The 19,258-nt window shown below is 54.8% G+C and overlaps 10 protein-coding genes across 10 annotated transcripts; 4 read left to right on the plus strand and 6 right to left on the minus strand.

Annotated features, from left to right (window-relative positions):
- Positions 1–45: 45 nt before the first annotated feature.
- L226DRAFT_607506 (uncharacterized protein) lies at positions 46–2,665 on the minus strand. Its single transcript, XM_067685814.1, has 2 exons — positions 2,592–2,665; positions 46–2,541 (listed from the first exon to the last, which is right to left on the minus strand). Exon 2 carries the CDS (start codon positions 2,529–2,531, stop codon positions 165–167), a length of 2,367 nt encoding a protein of 788 aa, XP_067542946.1. The 5' UTR covers positions 2,532–2,541; positions 2,592–2,665; the 3' UTR covers positions 46–164.
- A 78-nt stretch (positions 2,666–2,743) lies between these two features.
- L226DRAFT_528544 (secE/sec61-gamma protein) lies at positions 2,744–3,338 on the plus strand. The gene is made up of 5 exons (XM_067679393.1): positions 2,744–2,891; positions 2,944–2,977; positions 3,030–3,117; positions 3,169–3,183; positions 3,234–3,338. Exons 1-5 carry the CDS (start codon positions 2,829–2,831, stop codon positions 3,244–3,246), a joined length of 213 nt encoding a protein of 70 aa, XP_067542947.1. The 5' UTR covers positions 2,744–2,828; the 3' UTR covers positions 3,247–3,338.
- L226DRAFT_528545 (uncharacterized protein) lies at positions 3,177–5,620 on the minus strand. Its single transcript, XM_067679394.1, has 12 exons — positions 5,183–5,620; positions 4,931–5,114; positions 4,794–4,880; positions 4,712–4,745; positions 4,575–4,649; positions 4,458–4,511; positions 4,328–4,398; positions 4,213–4,274; positions 4,061–4,158; positions 3,972–4,009; positions 3,822–3,921; positions 3,177–3,770 (listed from the first exon to the last, which is right to left on the minus strand). Exons 1-12 carry the CDS (start codon positions 5,193–5,195, stop codon positions 3,597–3,599), a joined length of 990 nt encoding a protein of 329 aa, XP_067542948.1. The 5' UTR covers positions 5,196–5,620; the 3' UTR covers positions 3,177–3,596.
- A 331-nt stretch (positions 5,621–5,951) lies between these two features.
- On the minus strand, positions 5,952–9,255 carry L226DRAFT_451387 (uncharacterized protein; the record flags this gene model as incomplete). Its single annotated transcript, XM_067675009.1, has 12 exons — positions 5,952–6,224; positions 6,272–6,579; positions 6,641–6,757; positions 6,807–6,937; positions 6,966–7,067; positions 7,122–7,353; positions 7,407–8,208; positions 8,264–8,371; positions 8,423–8,628; positions 8,676–8,827; positions 8,887–8,931; positions 8,984–9,255. 12 exons carry the CDS (start codon positions 9,253–9,255, stop codon positions 5,952–5,954), a joined length of 2,748 nt encoding a protein of 915 aa, XP_067542949.1.
- A 123-nt stretch (positions 9,256–9,378) lies between these two features.
- On the minus strand, positions 9,379–11,050 carry L226DRAFT_528547 (eukaryotic integral membrane protein). Its single transcript, XM_067679395.1, has 6 exons — positions 10,668–11,050; positions 10,452–10,618; positions 10,275–10,392; positions 10,000–10,211; positions 9,808–9,948; positions 9,379–9,757 (listed from the first exon to the last, which is right to left on the minus strand). Exons 1-6 carry the CDS (start codon positions 10,890–10,892, stop codon positions 9,568–9,570), a joined length of 1,053 nt encoding a protein of 350 aa, XP_067542950.1. The 5' UTR covers positions 10,893–11,050; the 3' UTR covers positions 9,379–9,567.
- A 109-nt stretch (positions 11,051–11,159) lies between these two features.
- On the plus strand, positions 11,160–11,951 carry L226DRAFT_607510 (DUF1754-domain-containing protein; the record flags this gene model as incomplete). Its single annotated transcript, XM_067685815.1, has 4 exons — positions 11,160–11,239; positions 11,291–11,501; positions 11,552–11,656; positions 11,710–11,951. The coding sequence occupies 4 exons, from the start codon at positions 11,160–11,162 to the stop codon at positions 11,722–11,724; spliced, it is 411 nt and encodes a 136-aa protein (XP_067542951.1). The 3' UTR covers positions 11,725–11,951.
- Positions 11,952–11,999: 48 nt separating this feature from the next.
- Positions 12,000–14,525, plus strand: L226DRAFT_528548 (uncharacterized protein). Its single transcript, XM_067679396.1, has 7 exons — positions 12,000–12,208; positions 12,277–12,375; positions 12,443–12,596; positions 12,661–12,877; positions 13,029–13,252; positions 13,384–13,515; positions 13,574–14,525. Exons 1-7 carry the CDS (start codon positions 12,042–12,044, stop codon positions 14,225–14,227), a joined length of 1,647 nt encoding a protein of 548 aa, XP_067542952.1. The 5' UTR covers positions 12,000–12,041; the 3' UTR covers positions 14,228–14,525.
- Positions 14,526–14,680: 155 nt separating this feature from the next.
- Positions 14,681–17,255, plus strand: L226DRAFT_549213 (mitochondrial intermediate peptidase). The gene is made up of 4 exons (XM_067682657.1): positions 14,681–15,213; positions 15,271–15,787; positions 15,836–16,501; positions 16,552–17,255. The coding sequence occupies exons 1-4, from the start codon at positions 14,698–14,700 to the stop codon at positions 17,172–17,174; spliced, it is 2,322 nt and encodes a 773-aa protein (XP_067542953.1). The 5' UTR covers positions 14,681–14,697; the 3' UTR covers positions 17,175–17,255.
- A 26-nt stretch (positions 17,256–17,281) lies between these two features.
- On the minus strand, positions 17,282–18,467 carry L226DRAFT_24541 (uncharacterized protein). The gene has a single exon (XM_067673216.1). The coding sequence runs from the start codon at positions 18,142–18,144 to the stop codon at positions 17,389–17,391; it is 756 nt and encodes a 251-aa protein (XP_067542954.1). The 5' UTR covers positions 18,145–18,467; the 3' UTR covers positions 17,282–17,388.
- L226DRAFT_24547 (uncharacterized protein) lies at positions 18,380–19,249 on the minus strand. Its single transcript, XM_067673217.1, has 2 exons — positions 18,525–19,249; positions 18,380–18,466 (listed from the first exon to the last, which is right to left on the minus strand). The coding sequence occupies exon 1, from the start codon at positions 19,183–19,185 to the stop codon at positions 18,619–18,621; it is 567 nt and encodes a 188-aa protein (XP_067542955.1). The 5' UTR covers positions 19,186–19,249; the 3' UTR covers positions 18,380–18,466; positions 18,525–18,618.
- Between the last annotated feature and the right edge of the window lie 9 nt (positions 19,250–19,258).

Consider the following 19,258-nt stretch of genomic DNA (forward strand, 5'->3'; position numbering starts at 1 on the left):
ACAGGACGACGACATACCTTAGTTAGTGGGCTCTCTACTCTACTAGATCGCCCGGCCCCCTCGCGTACTGTTCAACCGCGCACGCATTTGTATTATACCTTGCATATCATAGTCTACCTAGCACGCAACACATACACTCTATACACCCACACGCAGCCATCTCCTCAACGCAGGTCATTCGGCAAAGACCAGTACAACTTCGGCAAGAACCGCTTCACCCTAGATCGCACCTCCGCCTCCTGGTTCTTCCTCGCTGCGAACTTCATCAGAATGCGGACGGACTCCTCGTCGGGCGCTACCCCGTCGTCCCTCCCGTTCATCTCCAGACACAGAACCTTCATCGCCTCATCGAGCTTGTCCAACCGGCAGAGACACTCCAAGAACGTGTTCCAATTCCGCGTGTTCATGCCGAACCCGATGTCGTTGAGCGCGGTGTAGATGCGGACCGCCACGTCGTACGCTTGGTGGTACGCGCACGCGTCGACGATGATGCTGACGGACGCGTGGTTGAACTGGCCTAGGGCGAACTGCTTGTGCCAGATGCTCAGCGCCTCCGTGAAGCAGCCCGCGCGCTGGTACGCGTCCATGAGCTGGTTCCAGAGCGGCGTATCGGGCGTGAACTCGGTGTTGACCGTGAGCTGGTTGTGGACGAGCTTGAGTGTCTTCGCGATCGACTTGCGGACCTCGAGAGCAGCGACGTTATCGCTGTCGCGGCGCCGGTCAGACGCTGCAGACGCGGCCGTCGCGAGATCTGCGAGCTGCCTGAGGATGACCGTGTAGATCTTGGGAGTGATCGGAATGCCTTGACGGCGCATGTCGGCGACGATCTCGAAGTATTGGCGCACGGAGGGAATGCCGTTGGACCAATTCTTGAGGTTACAGAATGTGTGGAGGACCGCAGCGTAGCCTTCTTCGTCGAGGACGGGGGCATCGCTCGTGTGGGCGGGGGTGCTGATGAAGCGGTACATCTGCATGGCCTCTACGGGAGTCGGCGAGGAACGCATGAGGAGGACGAGAACGCTGGCTGTCGACTGGGGGTCAATGCGTACGTTGAGCTCGTGCATGTCCTCCACAAGCGAGACGGCAGTGTGAAGATGCAGCGCAGGGCGAACACTGGAGGTGAGGACTCGCAGAAGCAGCTGGTAGGTTTTGGAGCTGGGTGGTTCGAACGGAACAGGAGTCGTGCTTTCGTCTGAGGAAGGAGAAATTGTCTGGGCAGTCTCGGTAGCTGGTGATGGGACGCGACATCGTGCGACATAGTCATTGTAGAAGCGCAGAGCTTCTGCAATGGCGTCATCTGAAGGCCGCCGGATACCGGACGACAGGAAGGACTTGAGGAGGAGGTGTAACATTTCGTTCGAGTGAATGCCATCGAGAAGCTCCTGCGAGTAAAAGCCCACAATCGCATCCCGGTCACCATCCTCGATGACGTCGGCGAAGACCTTGGCCGAAACATCGGCGCTGCCGCGGTAGCCCAAGATCTTCCTCCAATCTCTCAAGTTCCACGGAGTAAGGTTGGTACCCATAGCGGCCAGCAACGTCTCGTCGGAAGGTTGCAGTCCTACCTCCAAGAAGCGCCGCACTAACCGTACAACAGCGCTTCTGTGGCCTGCCTCAGCCTGCACGAATATCAGCTCATGCATGCGCTCCACGCTGACGTCCATATGGATGTTGGAGACAGAGACTGACGAGGCGTACGACGACTCGACCAGGTCGGCCAAAACCTTCTGTCCACACTGTGTATACCCGTCAACGATGATGGCGGCGACCTCAGGGTCGTAGGGCAAAGCCGCGGGAGCCAGCAGGTTGATAATGTGTTTCATCGTCGAGTAGGAAGGGGGAGGCGAAGAGTGAGGAGGTGACCCACGAAAGAGTGCGGATATGATGGCCTTCACCGTGCGACTTTCCACCTGAACACCAAATTCCTTCATGTTCTTGAAGATGAATGGAATGATGTACTCGTTTCGTCGTTCGGCAGCATGTTCGAGTAGCCTGTGCCATAACGAGAGTGGGTCCATGCTTCGAAGCTCCGCCATCCTGCTCACGGTCGATACGAACTTCATGGCCGTGTTGATGTCCTCGCTTTCAAGCAGCTGATCGAGAGTCGTCGCGACATACCGAGTGATATCTACAGCCTCCAGCTCCGCAATGGTCCGGAGAAGGCTTCTCAGTTGGGTCCGGTCTGGGGGATTCGTGGATCGTGCCAGGGTTGCAGCGACGTCGCGGAGTAGTATCGTGGAAGACTCCCCTAAGAGTGAGCCTCTGGGGAGATCAATTGTATTTCTCTTGAACCGAGAGAGGGCAGCCGGAGGAGCACTTGGACTCTGAAGGACCGAACGATGGAGCTTTTCCACCTCCCGGCAAAACTTCTGTGATGGAGCTTCATCGTGCGCGGCCTGTTCGAGCTCATGCCTTCTAGGAAGAACTCTATGACTTGGTGCGGCATTCGTGAAGGTGCGGCGGTGTAGAGGCGAAAGTGGAAGACGGGAAATGATATGTCTGCCTCTTGCGAAAGCCCTCCACCCGAACATTCATACAATACTATTTTATTATCAGTCAGTATACGATAACATAGCTCTTATGTAGCTCACCTGCGCATCCGCCAGCAGTTCACAGCAAAACAGCCAACGAGGGCAGGGCCGTCGAGATGAAGGCGAGGAGAGAGTCTACGGGGCCTGTGGGCGTCTGTTTGCAAGTCGCCAGAATGGTCTCGTGATCGAAGGAGTTACACGTCGACTGGTGGCCAGCCTGAGCCACGACTGCCAGCAGCTCTTTCCTTCTACCCACTAAAAGTACCCTCTGCACCCTCACTTGTCTCGCTCTGCAACATGTCTGAGAAGCTCAAGGAGTTCGTCGACATTCCCCAGCAGTTCATCCGTGACGGAAACCAGGTCCGTGATACTCTAGACGCATGACATGATGGCCCCCTCAACGCACCTGCAGTTCCTCACCCGGTGTACGAAGCCGTCACACAAAGGTGCGCCCCACAAACGGTCGGATTGCGTATGGATACCTCACAGACCATGCAGAATTTGTGCAGATCTCCAAGGCAGTCGCTATTGGGTTCGCGGTCATGGGCTTCATTGGTTACTTCGTCAAGCTCATCCACATCCCAATGTACGTCTCATATAACATAGTTATCTCTTCTTGTGCTCACCTGTCACACAGCAACAATATCCTTGTGTACGTGCATCCATCATCTATTCGCCAACCATTGCTCACGAACCATACAGGGGTGGCGCATGATGCACGGCTTCGCAGGCCGCTGGACATGACATGTGTGCTTGTATACATACGGGGACTATTTATCACTCTTTCTTTCTCGGACCCATTCCGCGCTCCTTGGCCGAACACTGGCGAGACCAAAGTGGACTTGTCTGCGCATCAACACTTGGCCTCCCGAGCCTCCGGCGGCATCGCGATACTTGGGCCGCCGTGAGGACGATGCGGCATGCTGTGATATGACCGCTTGGGCGGCGATACGAATGAAACGACTCGTCTCCCGATTGAAGATCCGTGGGTGACCGTTTCATAACTGGCGCGCCGTGCGTCCCAGTTGTTGTGTCGTCAAGCTCCTTTCGCAGGTCTTTCCGCCGTCAGACGATGGAAGATGAGGGGTGCGTTGCTATAGGAGTCGTGGACTCGATCGTCGAGGAGGAGATGATGGAAAGTGAACGGACGACCCGTTGGGAATCCACGGAGGCCCAAATCTTGTCCTCGGGATCCCATCTTGGTCTTCGGTTCCAGAAGAACCACGTCAAGGCGACATCCTGAGTATACGAGATCAACACCAGACCCAAAGCAACAGAGAACTAATGCACCTTCTGCAGTCCGAACACCAGGCATGCAGCCAGGGGAAGTGCGGCCTGGATCATGTATCCGAAAGTACTCGGATCCTGTTTGAGGTCCATAATGCAAGCACTGTCTCTTTGTTGGTTGACATCCGGCGGAACAAGGGACTGAGGACATACCCAAGAGCCAAGGTGGCGTATATGAGGAATAGGGCGGCCTACGTTACTCGTTAGCATTAGTCAATTACGCCAAGTAAGGGTGCACATACCCTGCACCATGGCGAAAGTGAAGGTCTCTTCGCATTGCACAGCGGAAAGTCCCTCTTGATGATCTGCCGTCCACGAATGATTCTGACGATAGTCGCCACTGTCAGGCAGCTAGTTAGATGTCGGTGCTGACTGCAAAGAATCGTGCACGTACATTCGAATCCAATAATGAGGAGTAAGAAGATGCCACAAAAGATAGGCACGGCATACATCTCGCTGAAAACGAGGAGTTGACATAACTTCCGTGGACAGCCGACCAGACTACTCACAATCGCCCCTGCATCAGGCCGCAGTATAAGCCGTTCTTGACTTGCACCCAGTGCGGGCTCTGGTGTCCGACCTATCGGATGCGCGTAAGGACCAGCGACTGTGTTGACTGTGCACTGGCGAGAGACGTACGTAGGCAGCTGGGATGGCAAATGCGATGAATGTCAAGTATGGTGGAGCTATGATCTGCCATTCGTGCGTAGAGTCAGAAGATACGAGAGGCGTACATTAGAGCCGTCAGACACGTACAGCAAGCATCTTCAACCACTGTGGGACGTTCGCAAGACGGGCTTCCTTCCATGGCTCGACGAACGTGCTCCATATCTATGGGGATGGACATCAATCATGTGCGTGCGACTCGCATTCGAGCAAGATACTTCACGTACCTGAAGCACAACCTCCAAACCGGCGACAACAGCCCTGGGTTCCCGTCAGTTGTGGAGTAGCAGGACACCCTGATGAACGCACATTGGAGGGGCAGCATAGTTCATAGCTGCTTGGGTCAAACACAACCCAGGCGGCGGATTGTCCAACCAATTCTCTCCGCCGTATATACTGCAGCACATGAGTATCTTGACGGACATCGACGGGCAAGGCGGACTCACAGGAGACAGTAAACAATAGAGTACAATATCCATACAACACAGAAGTTAACGACAGTAGGGTGCCTCTTGGCGGTTTTCGAGATACAGAATGTTGCAACAAGGATCGGCAGTCCGATATGTCCGCCAGCAAGGTGGATGGCGAAGAATACGGGGGCTAAACCCCTCAAGTCCGGCGGCGGCGTTTCTGCGATGACACCGCGATACAGGTTAGCATACAGACTGTGTACCCGATCGTGCCAACGAGCTGCGCACCGTTCAAAGTCATTACACGGCTGGGCAGGATCCAGTCGTCGCGTCGTAGCCGTTACCCCGGCAACCCGTAACTCGTCGTATTCAACTTGTCCAGAGATCAACTCTGGTGGATGCCTCGTCTTCCCGTCTTCGCGAGTGAAAGGGTGTGGCTGGGGAGTAAGGAGCGTGAGGCCAGCCCAGCTGGGACAAGAAGATGCTCAGAGAGTCCGGGCGCACGCCGCAGGTCCCTTCATAGGGAGCACAGGAGCGAAGGAACGCCAGAAGCGCGATGTGTTGCTGCCTGCTCTGTGATATCGTTGACGCACTGGCTTGACATGATCACAGCCTGTGGTATTGGCGGTGCCCCGCCCAGAATCAGCCGTCGATCACAGATCTGACATTTGGGGGGACAGTTCCGGAAGACGGAACAAGTGAACAATCGTGCGCGGTTTCGCCTCGTCGGAACGTTGCTGATATGTAAGCTATTTTGCACACGTTTGCTACAAGCCAATGAGCACGGCAGTTTTAGCTTCAAATTGGCTTTCTGGCGGTGGCACACGAACCCATCTTGTCCGTTCTCATGCGAAGTCAGGTAACCATCGGGAACCCGGTGCAGTGTTGCAAGCCACACTGGTAGCACCACGCTCGTAGGACGGTCATATGTGAATATTGCCGCGAGCGCAGAGAAGTTGATGGCAGAAGAAGGTCAGAAACGAAAGCATCTCACGAGCACAAATGCATTCGTACGCGTGGGGACGTGATTGGATATATCCGAGGAGTACAGGTATGTCTAGCGGATCGTCGCACCTCCGACGAGAAGCAAGCCGAAGCGCTGTGGTGGTTTGATGAGTTCCAATGCAGGCTCGAACCGTTGTTCGACAGAGGGTGTTCCATAAAGCAATAAGGTTGACGGCTTTTCGGCCTTGGGCGGAGGGGTGTGTTGGGAACCTCGCAATGGATGAGAGGGTAATAGGCCGGCCAGCAGGATTTGCGTCCGTGACAAGTAGTCCCGTGTAATATTGATCAGATCAGACTGCGGCGGAGCATTGTGGTCCGTTAAGACCTATCGTGGATGAGTAAATGACCTCAACGTGGGACGAGATCACTTACCTCTCTGCGCTGCGAGATACACTGGTCGATATAGTCCGACAACCCTGCATTGTCATCACCCCAGTATTGTTGTAGCCTCTGCAGGAAGGCAAGGTCCCGTAACTGTTGTAAGTCAGTGGAAGGAAGGGTGGCAGGTCCCGACGGTAACCGGTCAAGGTAGGTAGTGATGAAGCGTCGCAGTGCGGAGCCTGCCTGTTCTTGTCGACGATCATCCTCGAGACATACACCAAGGCGTTGCATCTCGGATGATAACGATAGCAGTGCTTGGAGGAGAGTGGGCGATGGGATGCTTGATACAACAGAGTCACCTAGTACAAAGTCAGCACTGCACCGATAACAAGCACTGCTTCATACCTATGGTTGTGCGACGAGCGGAATCCTGGGCCATCCGACCTCCAATATAATCCTCAAAGATGCGGGCGACGGTGTTTTCCTGCCAGCCCTCCATCAACTTCAAGTGCAAGCTACTCAGGCGTTGTCGGAATGCTACGTGGGCAATGAGAATTGTGGCCCTTAGAGCAATCAGGTGACCTACCTTCCACAGACGTTGGACCACATCCAACACGCACGAAGAAGTCTGATGACGAGGCCAGCTCTTGGCATACCCTCGCAACCAGAACGGAGCGCGTGGATGAGGAACCTAATCGGGGTGACGATTCGTCAGAACTTTGCGATGACCGTAAACCGGATGCACCTGCCTTCATTGGCTGCCGCGTGATCGAGAACGTCACAGATCTTCTCACCTAGGGCCTCCGCATCGGCACGGTAGGAACTAGACATGCGTTCAATCACGTCGCTACATGACAGCGAATTAACGCTACGCGAGCGAAGGAAGTGTAAGGGGTCTCACCTGCTGCTCCTGTCCGACGTGAGCATGGTCGCGAGGTCCTGATGTAGCTCTGAGGCATGGCATTCTAGTGTCGAAAGAATCTTTTCGAGCAAAGGTGTCCGACCATTGAGCTGTTGGCGCAAGGATGACTTGTACTTCATGAACTGAGCGGCAGCTGTGTTGCTGTGAGCGCTGCTCTGCAGCATAGTAGGTAGTGAGGGTGGGTGGAACAAGTGCTCGATAGGCTGAACATCTGTGTCGATTGGCTGTCAATAGATGAACACGGACAGGGAATGATTGACGCACCATATGGATGCATACCCGGCTCGCTCTCCACGGCCGTCGTCGCGGAAGCAATGACATTCCGAAACGAGGAATCCAGACCATCCAACGCGCCGTTCCAGACAGAAGTAGCCCGATGCTGACAAGCCTCATTGATGAACAACTGCAGCTGCAGTCGCTCGGGGGACTCCAGACCCTCCGTTGCGTCCAACCACGCTAGCAAGGTATTCCGAACCTCCCAAACCTCTCTAACACTGCTGAGATCGGAGAACCAGTCGGTGACGGCACCCCTCGCATCTTGTACAGCCTTCTTGAACCAACTTTCAAGCTTGTCGCGGAGTTGGGGAAGGAGGGTGAGGGTAGTAACGGCCGCACCATCAATGTAAGGCTTGTAAGTGCGAATACTTTGGGGAAGTAATGCGAAGTGGCTGGACGAAGGCAATGACGTCAGAAGTGTTTGCGTCGTGAGCTGCAACTCCGGTGGAAGTGTTTCGGGATTGTCGGTTGGAGTCTGGAAGAACTGCAATGCCAACTTCATTAACGAAGGGGAGTTGCCATCAGCAAACGTGGTTCTCGCGGTGCTAACGGTTCGAGAGATGGCGTCGAGGACAGCTTGGGCTTTTTGCTTCGTCTCTCGGACGGCCACTTTCCGCGGCCGGTGTAGACCCTTGCCGTTTGACTTGGCGTCGCCGTTGGCGGAGGTTGACGCATTCCGCGTGAGCATGCTAGAGAGGGTCTTGGTGCGCTGTGCCAGGTAGATTACGAGCGTTTCGGGTAGTGGCCTGGACTCCAGAAGATGCAGGGTGAGTAAAGTCGCGCAGACTTCCTACGGTTGAGAAGAATCAATGACAACATAGCATGAGAAGGATAGTGGCACGAACCCCTGGAGAGCTAGTCGCCTCTCGCAGTGACAATGTCGCCCTGTGAGATATCTGAGACCGGAAAGGAGTAATTGTGTCCCACTGGCGTTGCACCAGAGGCATCTGGTCCTATGGGAGCATGAATGTCTTAAACAGTAGCAGCGGTAGGTAGGAACATACCATTACGTCGATTCCATACGCTTGCCAACTCTGGTCATCCTCCTCCTGCGACAGCGCACGATGTACAACTCGCGCCAGTAGAAAGAGCCATGCCGCTTTCAAGTACGCTTTCTTCTCCATCAACCGCCACAGGTGTTCTGGAGCATCAAGTAAAAGTTTCACATGGGCTGACAAGGACTGCAATGCGTGTAGGTGCTTGTCTGCCTCTAGAACATGAGGGCGAGCACAATTCAGGATAAAATGAACCACGTACCTTCGCCCGTAGCGGCGCGTTTTGGTGCGCGGACGGGACTGATCGCATGGACAGTATCCCGCATCTCGTCTAATGCCTCTAGGACATGTTTGGATGACTTCGCAAGTCCGAGTATTGACGTCGATGCTTGCAGTAGATCACGGTAGCGTTCCCTGCGCTTTCATGACACCTCTGAACGTTCCGATGAACCTGACGCAACAGTGTCACGCACCCAACCATGAGTCTAAGCTCCTCTTGCTTCGCGTCCGCATCTGCCCTGGATAGCACAATTGACTACTGCCCGTACCACTTCGTGTAGATCTCATTACCTCAAACGCTGCTGCACCGTCTTCACCTCGGACACGGTATGCCTGGTAAATAGTTCATCGGGGTCAACGTCGCTGAGGTTGGCGAGGACATCCAGCTTCTGAGAGGAGGAGGCAGAGCGGGCCGATGGTCGTCGCAGGGTAGTGTCAGCGAGTTTGGTTGGGGGCCGTTTCGGAGTGACAGAGTGAGCGTGACCATTGTGAAGACCATCATAAAGTGAATGTTCGGGGGACGTCGGCAAACCGACTGAGGCAGAGGACGGCCGGCGAAACATCTCGATGGTGTTCAGGTAACCAACCTCAAGCCTATGGGCGGCCATTTTGGGACAGCGCATGAAGTAGCGCCTAGGGGAGGCGTCTCCCTGGCTTGCTGTTGCACAGACGTTCGGTGCTCAGTAAGGGGCAAAGGGGCACCAAGGTCGTTAAACTAAGAAGCTCGCGTACAACCGAGAATCTCTATGCAAGACATGCAAACACACGTATAGTGACGCGATGCGACGCGTTTTGGTCCATTAGGCGCTCGTACATACACACGAGGAAGATGTAAGGTGCAAGTAATCACTTCAGATGGGATAGTAGGATTTGGGTCACTGTGCTTCTTGTCCGCTTTCCGCGATGTCTTTGGAGGGCTCTTCGCCAGGGGTTGGTTGCGGGGCCGGAGCTGCTGCGGAGGAGGATGGTCCAGGGCGAGGGGGTGCAGCGGATCCGTTCGAAGCACGTTGCGGTGCCGGGGATGCGGAAGCAACGCGTTGGTCAAGAGCCTTCAGTGCCATCGCTCTACAGGAAGAGTGAGTATATGATTGACACAAGCATGCCTCATGACTGACCGTCTTCGCTCTGCTTCTGCACGCGCGCCCCCAGGTAATTGGCTGTAGCCTCCCGCTTCAACATCCACACCGCCCGAGGGAATCAAGTGGAACTTGGTGGCAACAGTATACGCGGTGTTCGACAGAATGGTCATAGGCCCGCTACGCGCATGTTTGAGCGCTGGTCCTCCGTAGAATGATTGCGTGACTCACTGAATCAGTGGAGGAAACCAGCTCACGAATGCGAACGTCTCGCTCCGATCACCATATGCTGGCCCGCCACTTAATACGTCCCCAGTATTCTTCTTGTAGAAGCGAAGCCAGATGTACGATACGAGCCATCCAAACTGTATCACAATGAAGGGACATTGAAACCCTATGATACACATGACAGTCGAGAATGTCACGTAGGCCATAGGAAGCGTCTAGAACCCAACATCAACAGAAGTCAGTACGCAACCTGACGCATGCATTGAGTTTGAGCTGACCTTAACACGAGCCTTGATGACACCCATGACCTGCACTTGATGCTCAGGGATAAGCTGGGTGAACGCGACGAGCACCCCAATTTGAAGCGCCATCTGTCCATGATATTGCTGACCGTACCTGATACGAGCCAACAATCAGATATGCATCTGCTAGACGGAGCAAGGTTGGGTACGTACAAGAACACGGGGTTGCCGAACACCATATACTCCAGCCAATTCACCACGAAAGCAATGATGTTTGAGGCGACAATCGTCACAACAACGAACTTGATTGTCTCAACCGCTCCCCATAGTCGCTCCAAGTAGCGCAAAGAGGCGGGGATAACAAGAAGAGTGAAAGCAAGCTGGACATCCGTGAGAGGTGCACATAATACCTGGACGCATGGGGCTTACCTCTATGATGGTAGTCTCCACGAACGCGGACGTGAGGAGTGTCCACGGATAGAACAAGCTTGAACCCGGCACGAGGACCAGATATGGGGCTGAGAACTTCTCATCTCCAGTCCATACCAGGAAATAGTAGAGCAGCGAGAAGACTACAGTGGCAGCGGTGATGGCGCGGGTTGCAGGAGGTATTGAGGATATAAAATGCAGCGGTGCGAGCGAAAGGACGGCCATGGTGATCCCCCAAATATTACTTCACAGGGTCATTCAATAAAGCACAGAGAGTCGTGGCGGTCGTCGCACGCGGATTCGTTGAGGAGGGATGCAGCAGAGCGGCCGAGGATGAGGGGAGACAAGAGGCGACGGATGCGACGCAGCGCGCGACTCGGAGGTGTCGAAGGCGTCTCCCCAGCCTGAGGGCGTCACGTCTTCTGCGCACCGTCAGCGTGACGCGTGACGCAACGCCTTCATGACTTGAACGGCCACCACGCTCAGCGGGCAATGTCCTCGGAGTACGACTTCCGGCCCGGAGGCTCCCTCAAACTCAAGGGAGGAGTCACCGAGGGAGGCATAGTAAAGAAGTGAGTTGTATAGTTCGGTATTGTATGTGGCCTGCCCTGACGACTGCGCAGGAAGAAGAAATCCAAGTCGAAGAGCAAGGAGAAGGCTGCTTCTCCCGACGAGGATCGCGTGAAAGCGTTGGAACGTGCTATTCAGGAGGATGAGGCGAAGGCTGCATCACCAGCTGGCAGTGGTCGCAGCTCACCTGCGATAGCTGGTAGCAGCACCAGTGACCGTAAGACGGCGGCAGAGAGGCGGTTTGAGGAGGTGCAGAAGAAGAGGGTATGTACTCCCATTATGTGGCGCGCCTCAGTACTGAAATCGCATCTCAGCTCGCCGAGAAGGTGGCCAGGCTCGCGAACAAGAGTCATAAAGATAGGGTCAATGAGTTCAATGCGAAACTTGAGGCTCTTAGCGAGCACCACGATATTCCTAAGGTGTGTTCGTGTCGTGGTTCTCACCCTTCTGTCCTTACGCAACTTTCCCGTAGGTTGGGCCAGGGTAACGCGTCTCACTTTTCATACAACTGTTTACCATGTATCTGCTTGCTTCAATTGTACGGACGTCGCGTCGGATCTCATACGTCTGTCCCTCGAGGGTGGCGTGCTTCAAGCTGGGAAATCAAGGGTGCTCTGTCCCGGTCGGCAAGAAAACAGATTTGCTGTTGAGCTAGATAACTCGTCTGTTGGCTCGTATTTGTACCCTAGATATGACGGAATATCGAGATGGCGGTCCTATAAACGTGACCTCCACCGCGCCTGTTCGTGCCTTGCCCCGCAACTCTTTCTTGTTCATGCACCTGCTTCGTTCCCCTCAACCACGATGAAACACACTGCGCCAGATACTTCTTCTGACAAGAAGGGACATATCTGCCCGCCTTCAAATGCAAAGCATCCGTCGGACCGCTGGGAATCGCTCTTTGTGTATGGCTTCATCTGCAGGTTTACTCAGTTGCGTGCGAAGGTAGAAGGGTTTCATTCACCAATGGAGTACGTCTTGTTATATCCCTGCGATTGCGCAACAACCAATACTAACCATTGTGTGGCTCATACGACAGCTTCGAGGATGCGCTGCTGTCGCCAGAGCCAAACCTCATTATGACCCAGATACTTGCGCGATTTGTACTCAACCTGCGCCCCGGGACGCGTAATTTGAGGTGCGCATGGTTTCATCGTGCAAATTTGCTCGTAAAACACGTTTCACCGACGTGGCGCACCCTCCAGCTCGGACGTGATATCGTCCACTGTGGCGAGCGTGCTGCAGGAGTACTTCAAAACTCCCGAGAGGACTGTTTTCTGGGACGACGCATTGAGGGCGAATGTGGATCCATTTCAGAACATGCCTAATGGGTTCTTCGCTGCAGATTGGGATCTCAAGGTGCGTCTGAAATACTGTCTACTTCACCCCCTTGGCGTTTCATCGCCCCACCACTCTTGTCTAGCTCAAGATTCTGCGGCAACTCGTCGAACTACAACTCTGTCATAGTCATGAGATCAAGGCGATTATTGACCGTGCATGGGGCGTAATTCACAACAAGCACAAGAAGACCGAAATGCCATCCCTTCCACCCCCTCCTGGCGACCCGCATAGTCAAGAGCGGTTACAACTTGTTCCTCTGGGTCAGGACAAGGAACGCAAACGTTACTGGGTTGTTGACGGTGAGTATGGTGGTGATTCCTAGACTTTTCATATTTGGTGGTGTTTGCCATCCGTGCGGCACAGGAGCGTATCGTACCTGTCGGCACTTTGCGGCTGCTATAATTGACAAGTGATCTAGCTGAATTACTGACAGGCACTTTGTCACATCAGATTCGCCCCGGGTATACATGTCGACAAACCCATGGAAGATCACCGCGACTTTCCAAACGATTGCCTCGACCCGAGACGAGTACATGGCCATACTCGAAAAGGTGAAGGAGGCAGCTCCATCCGAGCCGAAGGCTGGGGAAAAGAGGTCGAAGCTGGAGACTGCGCACCTAGCATTGCTCAAGGCTCTCCAGGACAGGGTTGAGGTCATAGACAACGAACTAGCGGTGAGTTTTGGCCTGCACCACATTTTTCGCCTTCAACACGCCCGAATGGATCTTGTGGCGCGGTTTCAGCTGCGTAGACGCGTTTGCTGGCAAGTTCTGTAACCCACGTGACTAACGGACTCGCTTTGCAGAGGATACAACGTGTTCAGAAGAAGATCCAACAGCGCAACCTCCTTATCGCGTCGGCAGAATTGAGGGAGACTCGCACTCGCCGCCGGGCCACCCGCCCGGATTATTCTTACATGAACAACCCGGAAAGCGATGTGAGTGTATTCCGGCCCGACTACGCGAGCAGTTAATATTGACTGAGGACTCCTCCAGAACGACGCAGACGAGTACGCATATCAACCTCATGAAGAGGAGGATGATGAGTACGAGGATCAGACCGAGTTCGATGACTTCGGCGATCCTGTCTCCCGGCCGGGAGCTGCGAGCACGCGACGGTCCACACGGGCTAACGGCAACCGTGGCAAAGACGAATGGAGCGACTGGCGGGGGGAGCGACGCTCAAGGCGGCTTGGAGCTCCTGCAGACACTCAGCTAGATGGACCTCCAACTAAACGGGCACGGACGGAGGATAGCGTTGTGAGTGGCCACTCGAGCGATGCTCCACAGGCGAACGGCACGGGCAACAATGCAAAGATCAAGATCAACGGTGCAGCTGCAATAAAGCCTACGGAGACAGCTGTCGAGGCCATTGCAGGGAAGAAGAAGAGCAAGTTCTGGTATTATGCCGTCGAACCAGTCCCAGGAGCCCCTGTCCCTGCTCCTAGCGACCTCCCGCAGACCTCCGACAGTGCACCACAGTCTGAAGGGAGCAGAGCGGACCTCGAGCCCATGTCTGACGAGCCTAACGGCAATGGCAAGCGCTATCCTTCGACTACGCCCTCCGTATCAGGCTCGACGGCGGAGGAACTGTACGAGAAGAGCATAGGCGGCAGTCTATCGCCAGCATCGAGCATGGACGAGTCTTGAACCGGTCTGACCAGCACGCAATCTGTACGTTCTATCTTGCTTATTCCCTTCGACGCTCCATGCCGTTCTAGCATCATCACTTCACATGTCGACGTTTTATTGCCCCCGCATCCACTCTCACTGGCTCGGACGTTTGCAATTTCCATACATATCCTGGTACAGCTGTTCCCACCACCCACGCACCACTACAGGCTCGTCGCCGCTACTACGTATTCCTCTTTCTAATTGCAGGTCCATCTAGACTTATCATAGTAGCATACGCCGTCCAATCCAATCATTCGCGTTGCATGTAACCTCCGAACGGTGACCTTGAGTGTGTGACAAAGACGAGGGCCACGACTGGCCGGGTCTGGCACTTTCGTTGGGGAGCGCCGGCACGTACGGCATCGGGCAGACGCCGGCCACGATCGAGCAAGAACGCGGATTTGGCAGGTGCGCGTCTTACTGACTCTCCTCCACCTTCTCGCTGGATGCTCGCTCGAGCGGCCAAACATGTGCGCCCTACGCCCCTCCAGTCGCCCTACCGCTTTCGCGGATGTCTCAGCGCGAGGCGGCGTGCGCCCAACTCGCTCTCATCCCGAACAGCAGCCACAACCGCCATTCGACCCGCTTCGGTGGACGACACGGACCTCATAGCGTTCTTCGACCAACCCCAGACGCTCCAGAAGGCCACCTCTCCCACCGGGATCTTCGGCCACAGCACCCTTACGACACCCGCAGCGTTCCTCGCGCTCGCCGACTCCACCCTTCGTCGCGCGGAACTGCTTACGGAGCGGATTTTGAGGTCACGGGAGTCGCGGGATGAGCTGTTCAAAGTCGTGAAGAACCTGGATAGGTTGAGTGACATGTTGTGTGGTGTCATAGACCTCGCGGAGCTTTTGCGGAACGCACATCCTGACCCTGCCTGGATACGGAGTGCCGAAGAAGTCTACGAGAAGTTGTGCGAGTTCATGAATGTTCTCAATACAAACGTTGGCCTGTACGAAGTACGTAGAACATGTATCTACCGTCTGTTCTACTTGGATTTTAATGACAAATCGCAGGTGTTGCGAGACGTCCTATCGGACCAAGAGGTCGTGCAGTCTCTCGGCCCGGAGGCGTACCAAACGGCCCTCATCTTCTGGCGCGACTTCGAAAAGTCAGGCATCGATCTCCCCCCTGTCCAACGGGAGCATTTCGTTTCACTGTCCACCGAAATCATGGTTCTCGGCCGGCAGTTTCTCAACGAGACCGCTGCGCCCCGACCACCCGCACGAATACAGTATTCCGAATTGCAGGGCCTGAAGGATCTCGGCATGGGGGCAAGGTTACGCCTCCAAGCTCAAGTCACGAAGCGAGACCTTTTGGTCTATCCCGGGTCCCTTCAAGCTCAGATGATCATGCGTTCCGCTCCCGCAGAAGAGCCTCGCCGAAAGGTGTATATGGCGGCGAACTGTAGTACACCTGAGCAAGTCGACCTTCTCGAGCGTCTTCTGCGTGCGCGCGGAGAACTCGCCTGTTTGGTTGGAAAGAAGAGCTATGCGCACATGGCTCTTTCGGACAAAATGGCAAAGTCCCCTGGTACGTGTTATCCAGCTTACTGTGCGTACTTTGCTCACTCAGCTTCAGAGCATGTGCAGCACTTCCTGGGTGCATTAGCGGACCAGACGCAACCCTATGCTAGACGAGCACTACGGACTCTCAGCATGCGTAAGCAGGCGCATCTGAATACCCCGCCTTTTCCCACCATCCAAGCCTGGGACCGCGATTACTACTGCCCGCCAGAGCCCCCTGCACCTCCAGTCTCTTTGCCCCCATTAACTCTCGGCACGGTCTTCATGGCCTTGTCCCGGCTATTCAATGCGCTTTATGGCATTTCTTTGCGGGTCGCGGATGTATCTCCTGGCGAGGTTTGGCACACCGATGTTCGCAAGCTTGAAGTGGTCGACGAGGAGCTGGGCGTGTTGGGATGGATCTATGCCGATCTATTCGGGCGAGCAGGGAAACCAGGTGGTGCTGCGCACTACACGGTTCGGTGTTCACGACGAACAGACGACGATGACGAGCAAGGCGACCTCAGGTCTGCTGACGAACATCAACGCGCGCTCGTACAGCTCTCTAGAGAGTTTGAAGCCAGCAAACGGACTCACATCCCACACCAGAACGTCACGTTCCAACTACCCGTTGTTGTGCTCTTGTGCGAGTTCATGCGACCTACAATCACCCGTGGGCCAGCTATACTGGAGTGGCACGAGGTTCTGACTCTGTTCCATGAGATGGGCCACGCTATGCATTGTGAGTTGCTCAGTTTTCCTTCCCCTGCGTCACTGACTTGTACATGCTAGCTATGATTGGCCGGACGGAATACCAGAATGTGTCTGGCACACGATGTGCTACCGATTTTGTCGAGCTTCCGTCTATCCTGATGGAGCACTTCCTCACCTCCCCTTCAGTCCTTTCGCTATTTCACCGCGACGTCCCCGTTCTGCAGACGGGCAATGCCCACGAGGATCCCTGTCGAGCCATTGACACCCATTCGCAAATCCTCCTCGCAATGCTCGACCAGATCTACCACTCTCCGGCTGTCACCATGCCACAGTTCGATTCGACAGACGCCCTGCGGGCCTTGTACGACTCGCGCGGTCTCATTCCCTATGTTCCGGGAACGTCCTGGCAGACTCAATTTGGTCACCTCTTTGGCTACGGCGCAACCTACTACTCGTATCTCTTCGATCGCGCCATAGCTTCACGGGTTTGGCGAAAACTCTTCGTTCACGATCCCCTAAGTAGGCCGACGGGCGAGCGTTATAAGCAACACATCTTGCGACACGGAGGGGGCAAAGATCCCTGGGAGATGGTTGGCACACTACTTGACTCCGATGAGCTACGCGGTGGTGATGCGCATGCAATGGCGGAAGTAGGACGATGGAGGATAGAGGATGAGATTGCTATGCCTGGACGACACTAGACGACTAGTAGTATAGTGATGTGATATACATGAACTTGGATGCGATTTGCGTACAGGAGACATTCAACACAGTATTCAGAGCAGTGAGCATACGAGGAAAGCAGTGATGTAACAAATAATGATACGGCGAGGTGAGAGCAGGAAGACATGCGGAGGAGGGGGGGCAGGAAGGAGGAGGAAGGTGAGCAACCAGAGAGTCGGAAGGCATCCATACTCATCTGGCTGCTGATTCTAAACTGAGGGGTTGGGGATTGAGTCCATCAGAATGAAGTGTAAGCATTGTCTGGATGGCACCGTCCGATGTCAACCCCGTTGAATGAAACCAGGGGTCCGACAGAGCTTTACCCAAGTCGAACGAAGGGATATTGTCCTGATGTTCGTGACCGGGTAACAGTAAGGGCGTCATCAGTGGAGACTCCACATCACTGCCTGAGCTGCTAAGGGTGGATGAGGACAGAGTCGAGGAGACCCTGGACGAGACGGAGGACTTCTGGCGCATATTGGGGTACGGCGACGAGCTTGGCGCAGGACGATATGCAGGTGGATGTTTCGGGACACGATGGGGTAATGTACGCTTGGGTAAGGGCGATGGTGACGTAGCCTGGGGAACAGGTGAGGCAGCAGTTGATGGCATCGGCGAAGCCGCAGAAGGACGTCCTGATGATGCAGTATGTTCTGTAGGTATCGGACGACAACTGCTTGCGCAGGTCGTTCTTGTCGTCCGCCGCGTCCGACGGATGAAAGCGGGATGAGGAGCACGAGAACACGGGGAATTAAATCCGACGAATGGGGATGAGGGTTCCTTCAAGCGACGGCGTTTGTGCGTATACGGTGGGGTCACTGAAGAGTCAGTGATCGACAACTTCGCAAAAGCAGCAGTAAGTTCGGCTACGTCGACCACGCGTGTCTCCCGAGGTGACGAGGGGGTTCGCGGCCAGGGACAGGGAAATGACCTGATGTCCTGCGACATTGGAAACGGATCATAGGGGCATTGAGGCGGGTAGGGTGTGGGGAAGGCATGCTCGGCGCCGGAGAGGTGAAAGCCTGGACAAGGATCGGCATATGACACCAATGAACGGTCTCCGACCTACGATAATCAGTCAGTTTGTTGATCATCCACTGCATTGGATTACGCTACCCACGTCGCGGCGGTCCAATAGACCATCGTAATTCCTGCCTTCCTCGGCGTCCAGATCGTCGAGCAGAATATTCCGTACTGTCGACTTCTCTGAACCCTTCACAAGGGGGTTGGCCAGTTGGTTAGCGAGCTCCGGATCTTCATGTTTCTGGAACTACCGAAAAGCTATGGGTATGCTGCATCTATAATGCTCACTCTGCGAGTTCACTCACCCAATTGAAGATTTGCCGCAAGTCAGGTCTGGACTTCAGTGCCAACTCGTGATTCTCAAGTTGACTTGGGAAAACGTTCGCGGAGAAGAGTTCTTCAAGCAGAGATGTAACATGCTACAACAGGTGGAGTCAGAGCCGGCTTGATGTCGACGTCAAGCTCACCCACCTGGCTGGACGGTTGCGTCTGCGCTTGAAGTACCCATGGAACCAAGCCCTGCAGGATGCCAGACGTCCAATTGTTGATAGTCTTGGTGTATATAGTGGAATACATCATCAGGATGAGATGAGAAAGCTTCGAGTCTTGATTGGATTGTGCTCGTGCACGGCACTGATAGTCCTCTATGCAGCTCTTCTGGAGGCGTTCAGCGACGCATACTAGCACGGAAGATATCTGCTGGGAGATCGCTGGCTCCACTCCCAATGAGATCAGTTGGGTAGTGATCGGTTTGGGCAGATGGAGGGAAAGGGGGAGGGGTAGGCTAGAGTCGCGCTCATGGCCAGCAGGCTGAGAAGCAACGGCAGGGAGATGGGGAGCAACCTTCTGCAAGATTGCTTCGGCCGACGTCTGAATTCGTCGTAGTGAAGCCAGCATAGCGAGAGAGTAAGAGGAGGTAGCAGATGGAGAAGGACGGGGACCCGTAGGTAGATGAGTCGTCCTCATATTCCTTCAAGCGCGAACAAAGGATTGCCTGTTGAGGCGTACAATGGGTCTTTGCAACCACGCGTGGGAGCCT

This window comes from Lentinus tigrinus, assembly GCF_003813185.1.
Source record: "Lentinus tigrinus ALCF2SS1-7 unplaced genomic scaffold L226scaffold_1, whole genome shotgun sequence".
In the NCBI taxonomy this organism is placed as follows: Eukaryota; Fungi; Basidiomycota; class Agaricomycetes; order Polyporales; family Polyporaceae; genus Lentinus; species Lentinus tigrinus.

What these genes read in the sequence shown, in the direction of transcription:
- L226DRAFT_24541 (XM_067673216.1), bottom strand. Translation starts at nt 18,144, where the DNA reads ATGTCGCAGGACATCAGGTCATTTCCCTGTCCCTGGCCGCGAACCCCC.
- L226DRAFT_24547 (XM_067673217.1), bottom strand. Translation starts at nt 19,185, where the DNA reads ATGAGGACGACTCATCTACCTACGGGTCCCCGTCCTTCTCCATCTGCT.
- L226DRAFT_549213 (XM_067682657.1), top strand. Translation starts at nt 14,698, where the DNA reads ATGCTCGCTCGAGCGGCCAAACATGTGCGCCCTACGCCCCTCCAGTCG. An exon ending in CAAACGTTGGCCTGTACGAA is followed by an intron (nt 15,214 to 15,270) that starts GTACGTAGAACA and finishes GACAAATCGCAG; the next exon opens with GTGTTGCGAGACGTCCTATC. An exon ending in GATGGGCCACGCTATGCATT is followed by an intron (nt 16,502 to 16,551) that starts GTGAGTTGCTCA and finishes TGTACATGCTAG; the next exon opens with CTATGATTGGCCGGACGGAA.
- L226DRAFT_528548 (XM_067679396.1), top strand. Translation starts at nt 12,042, where the DNA reads ATGAAACACACTGCGCCAGATACTTCTTCTGACAAGAAGGGACATATC. An exon ending in CTGCAGATTGGGATCTCAAG is followed by an intron (nt 12,597 to 12,660) that starts GTGCGTCTGAAA and finishes ACTCTTGTCTAG; the next exon opens with CTCAAGATTCTGCGGCAACT. An exon ending in TGAACAACCCGGAAAGCGAT is followed by an intron (nt 13,516 to 13,573) that starts GTGAGTGTATTC and finishes GGACTCCTCCAG; the next exon opens with AACGACGCAGACGAGTACGC.
- L226DRAFT_528545 (XM_067679394.1), bottom strand. An exon ending in AACTATGCTGCCCCTCCAAT is followed by an intron (nt 4,746 to 4,793) that starts GTGCGTTCATCA and finishes ACGGGAACCCAG; the next exon opens with GGCTGTTGTCGCCGGTTTGG. An exon ending in GTTTGGAGGTTGTGCTTCAG is followed by an intron (nt 4,650 to 4,711) that starts GTACGTGAAGTA and finishes CCATCCCCATAG; the next exon opens with ATATGGAGCACGTTCGTCGA.
- L226DRAFT_528544 (XM_067679393.1), top strand. Translation starts at nt 2,829, where the DNA reads ATGTCTGAGAAGCTCAAGGAGTTCGTCGACATTCCCCAGCAGTTCATC. An exon ending in TCATCCGTGACGGAAACCAG is followed by an intron (nt 2,892 to 2,943) that starts GTCCGTGATACT and finishes ACGCACCTGCAG; the next exon opens with TTCCTCACCCGGTGTACGAA. An exon ending in TACGAAGCCGTCACACAAAG is followed by an intron (nt 2,978 to 3,029) that starts GTGCGCCCCACA and finishes CAGACCATGCAG; the next exon opens with AATTTGTGCAGATCTCCAAG.
- L226DRAFT_528547 (XM_067679395.1), bottom strand. Translation starts at nt 10,892, where the DNA reads ATGGCCGTCCTTTCGCTCGCACCGCTGCATTTTATATCCTCAATACCT. An exon ending in TGGAGACTACCATCATAGAG is followed by an intron (nt 10,619 to 10,667) that starts GTAAGCCCCATG and finishes ACGGATGTCCAG; the next exon opens with CTTGCTTTCACTCTTCTTGT. An exon ending in TGGTTTCCTCCACTGATTCA is followed by an intron (nt 9,949 to 9,999) that starts GTGAGTCACGCA and finishes ACATGCGCGTAG; the next exon opens with CGGGCCTATGACCATTCTGT.
- L226DRAFT_607506 (XM_067685814.1), bottom strand. Translation starts at nt 2,531, where the DNA reads ATGTTCGGGTGGAGGGCTTTCGCAAGAGGCAGACATATCATTTCCCGT.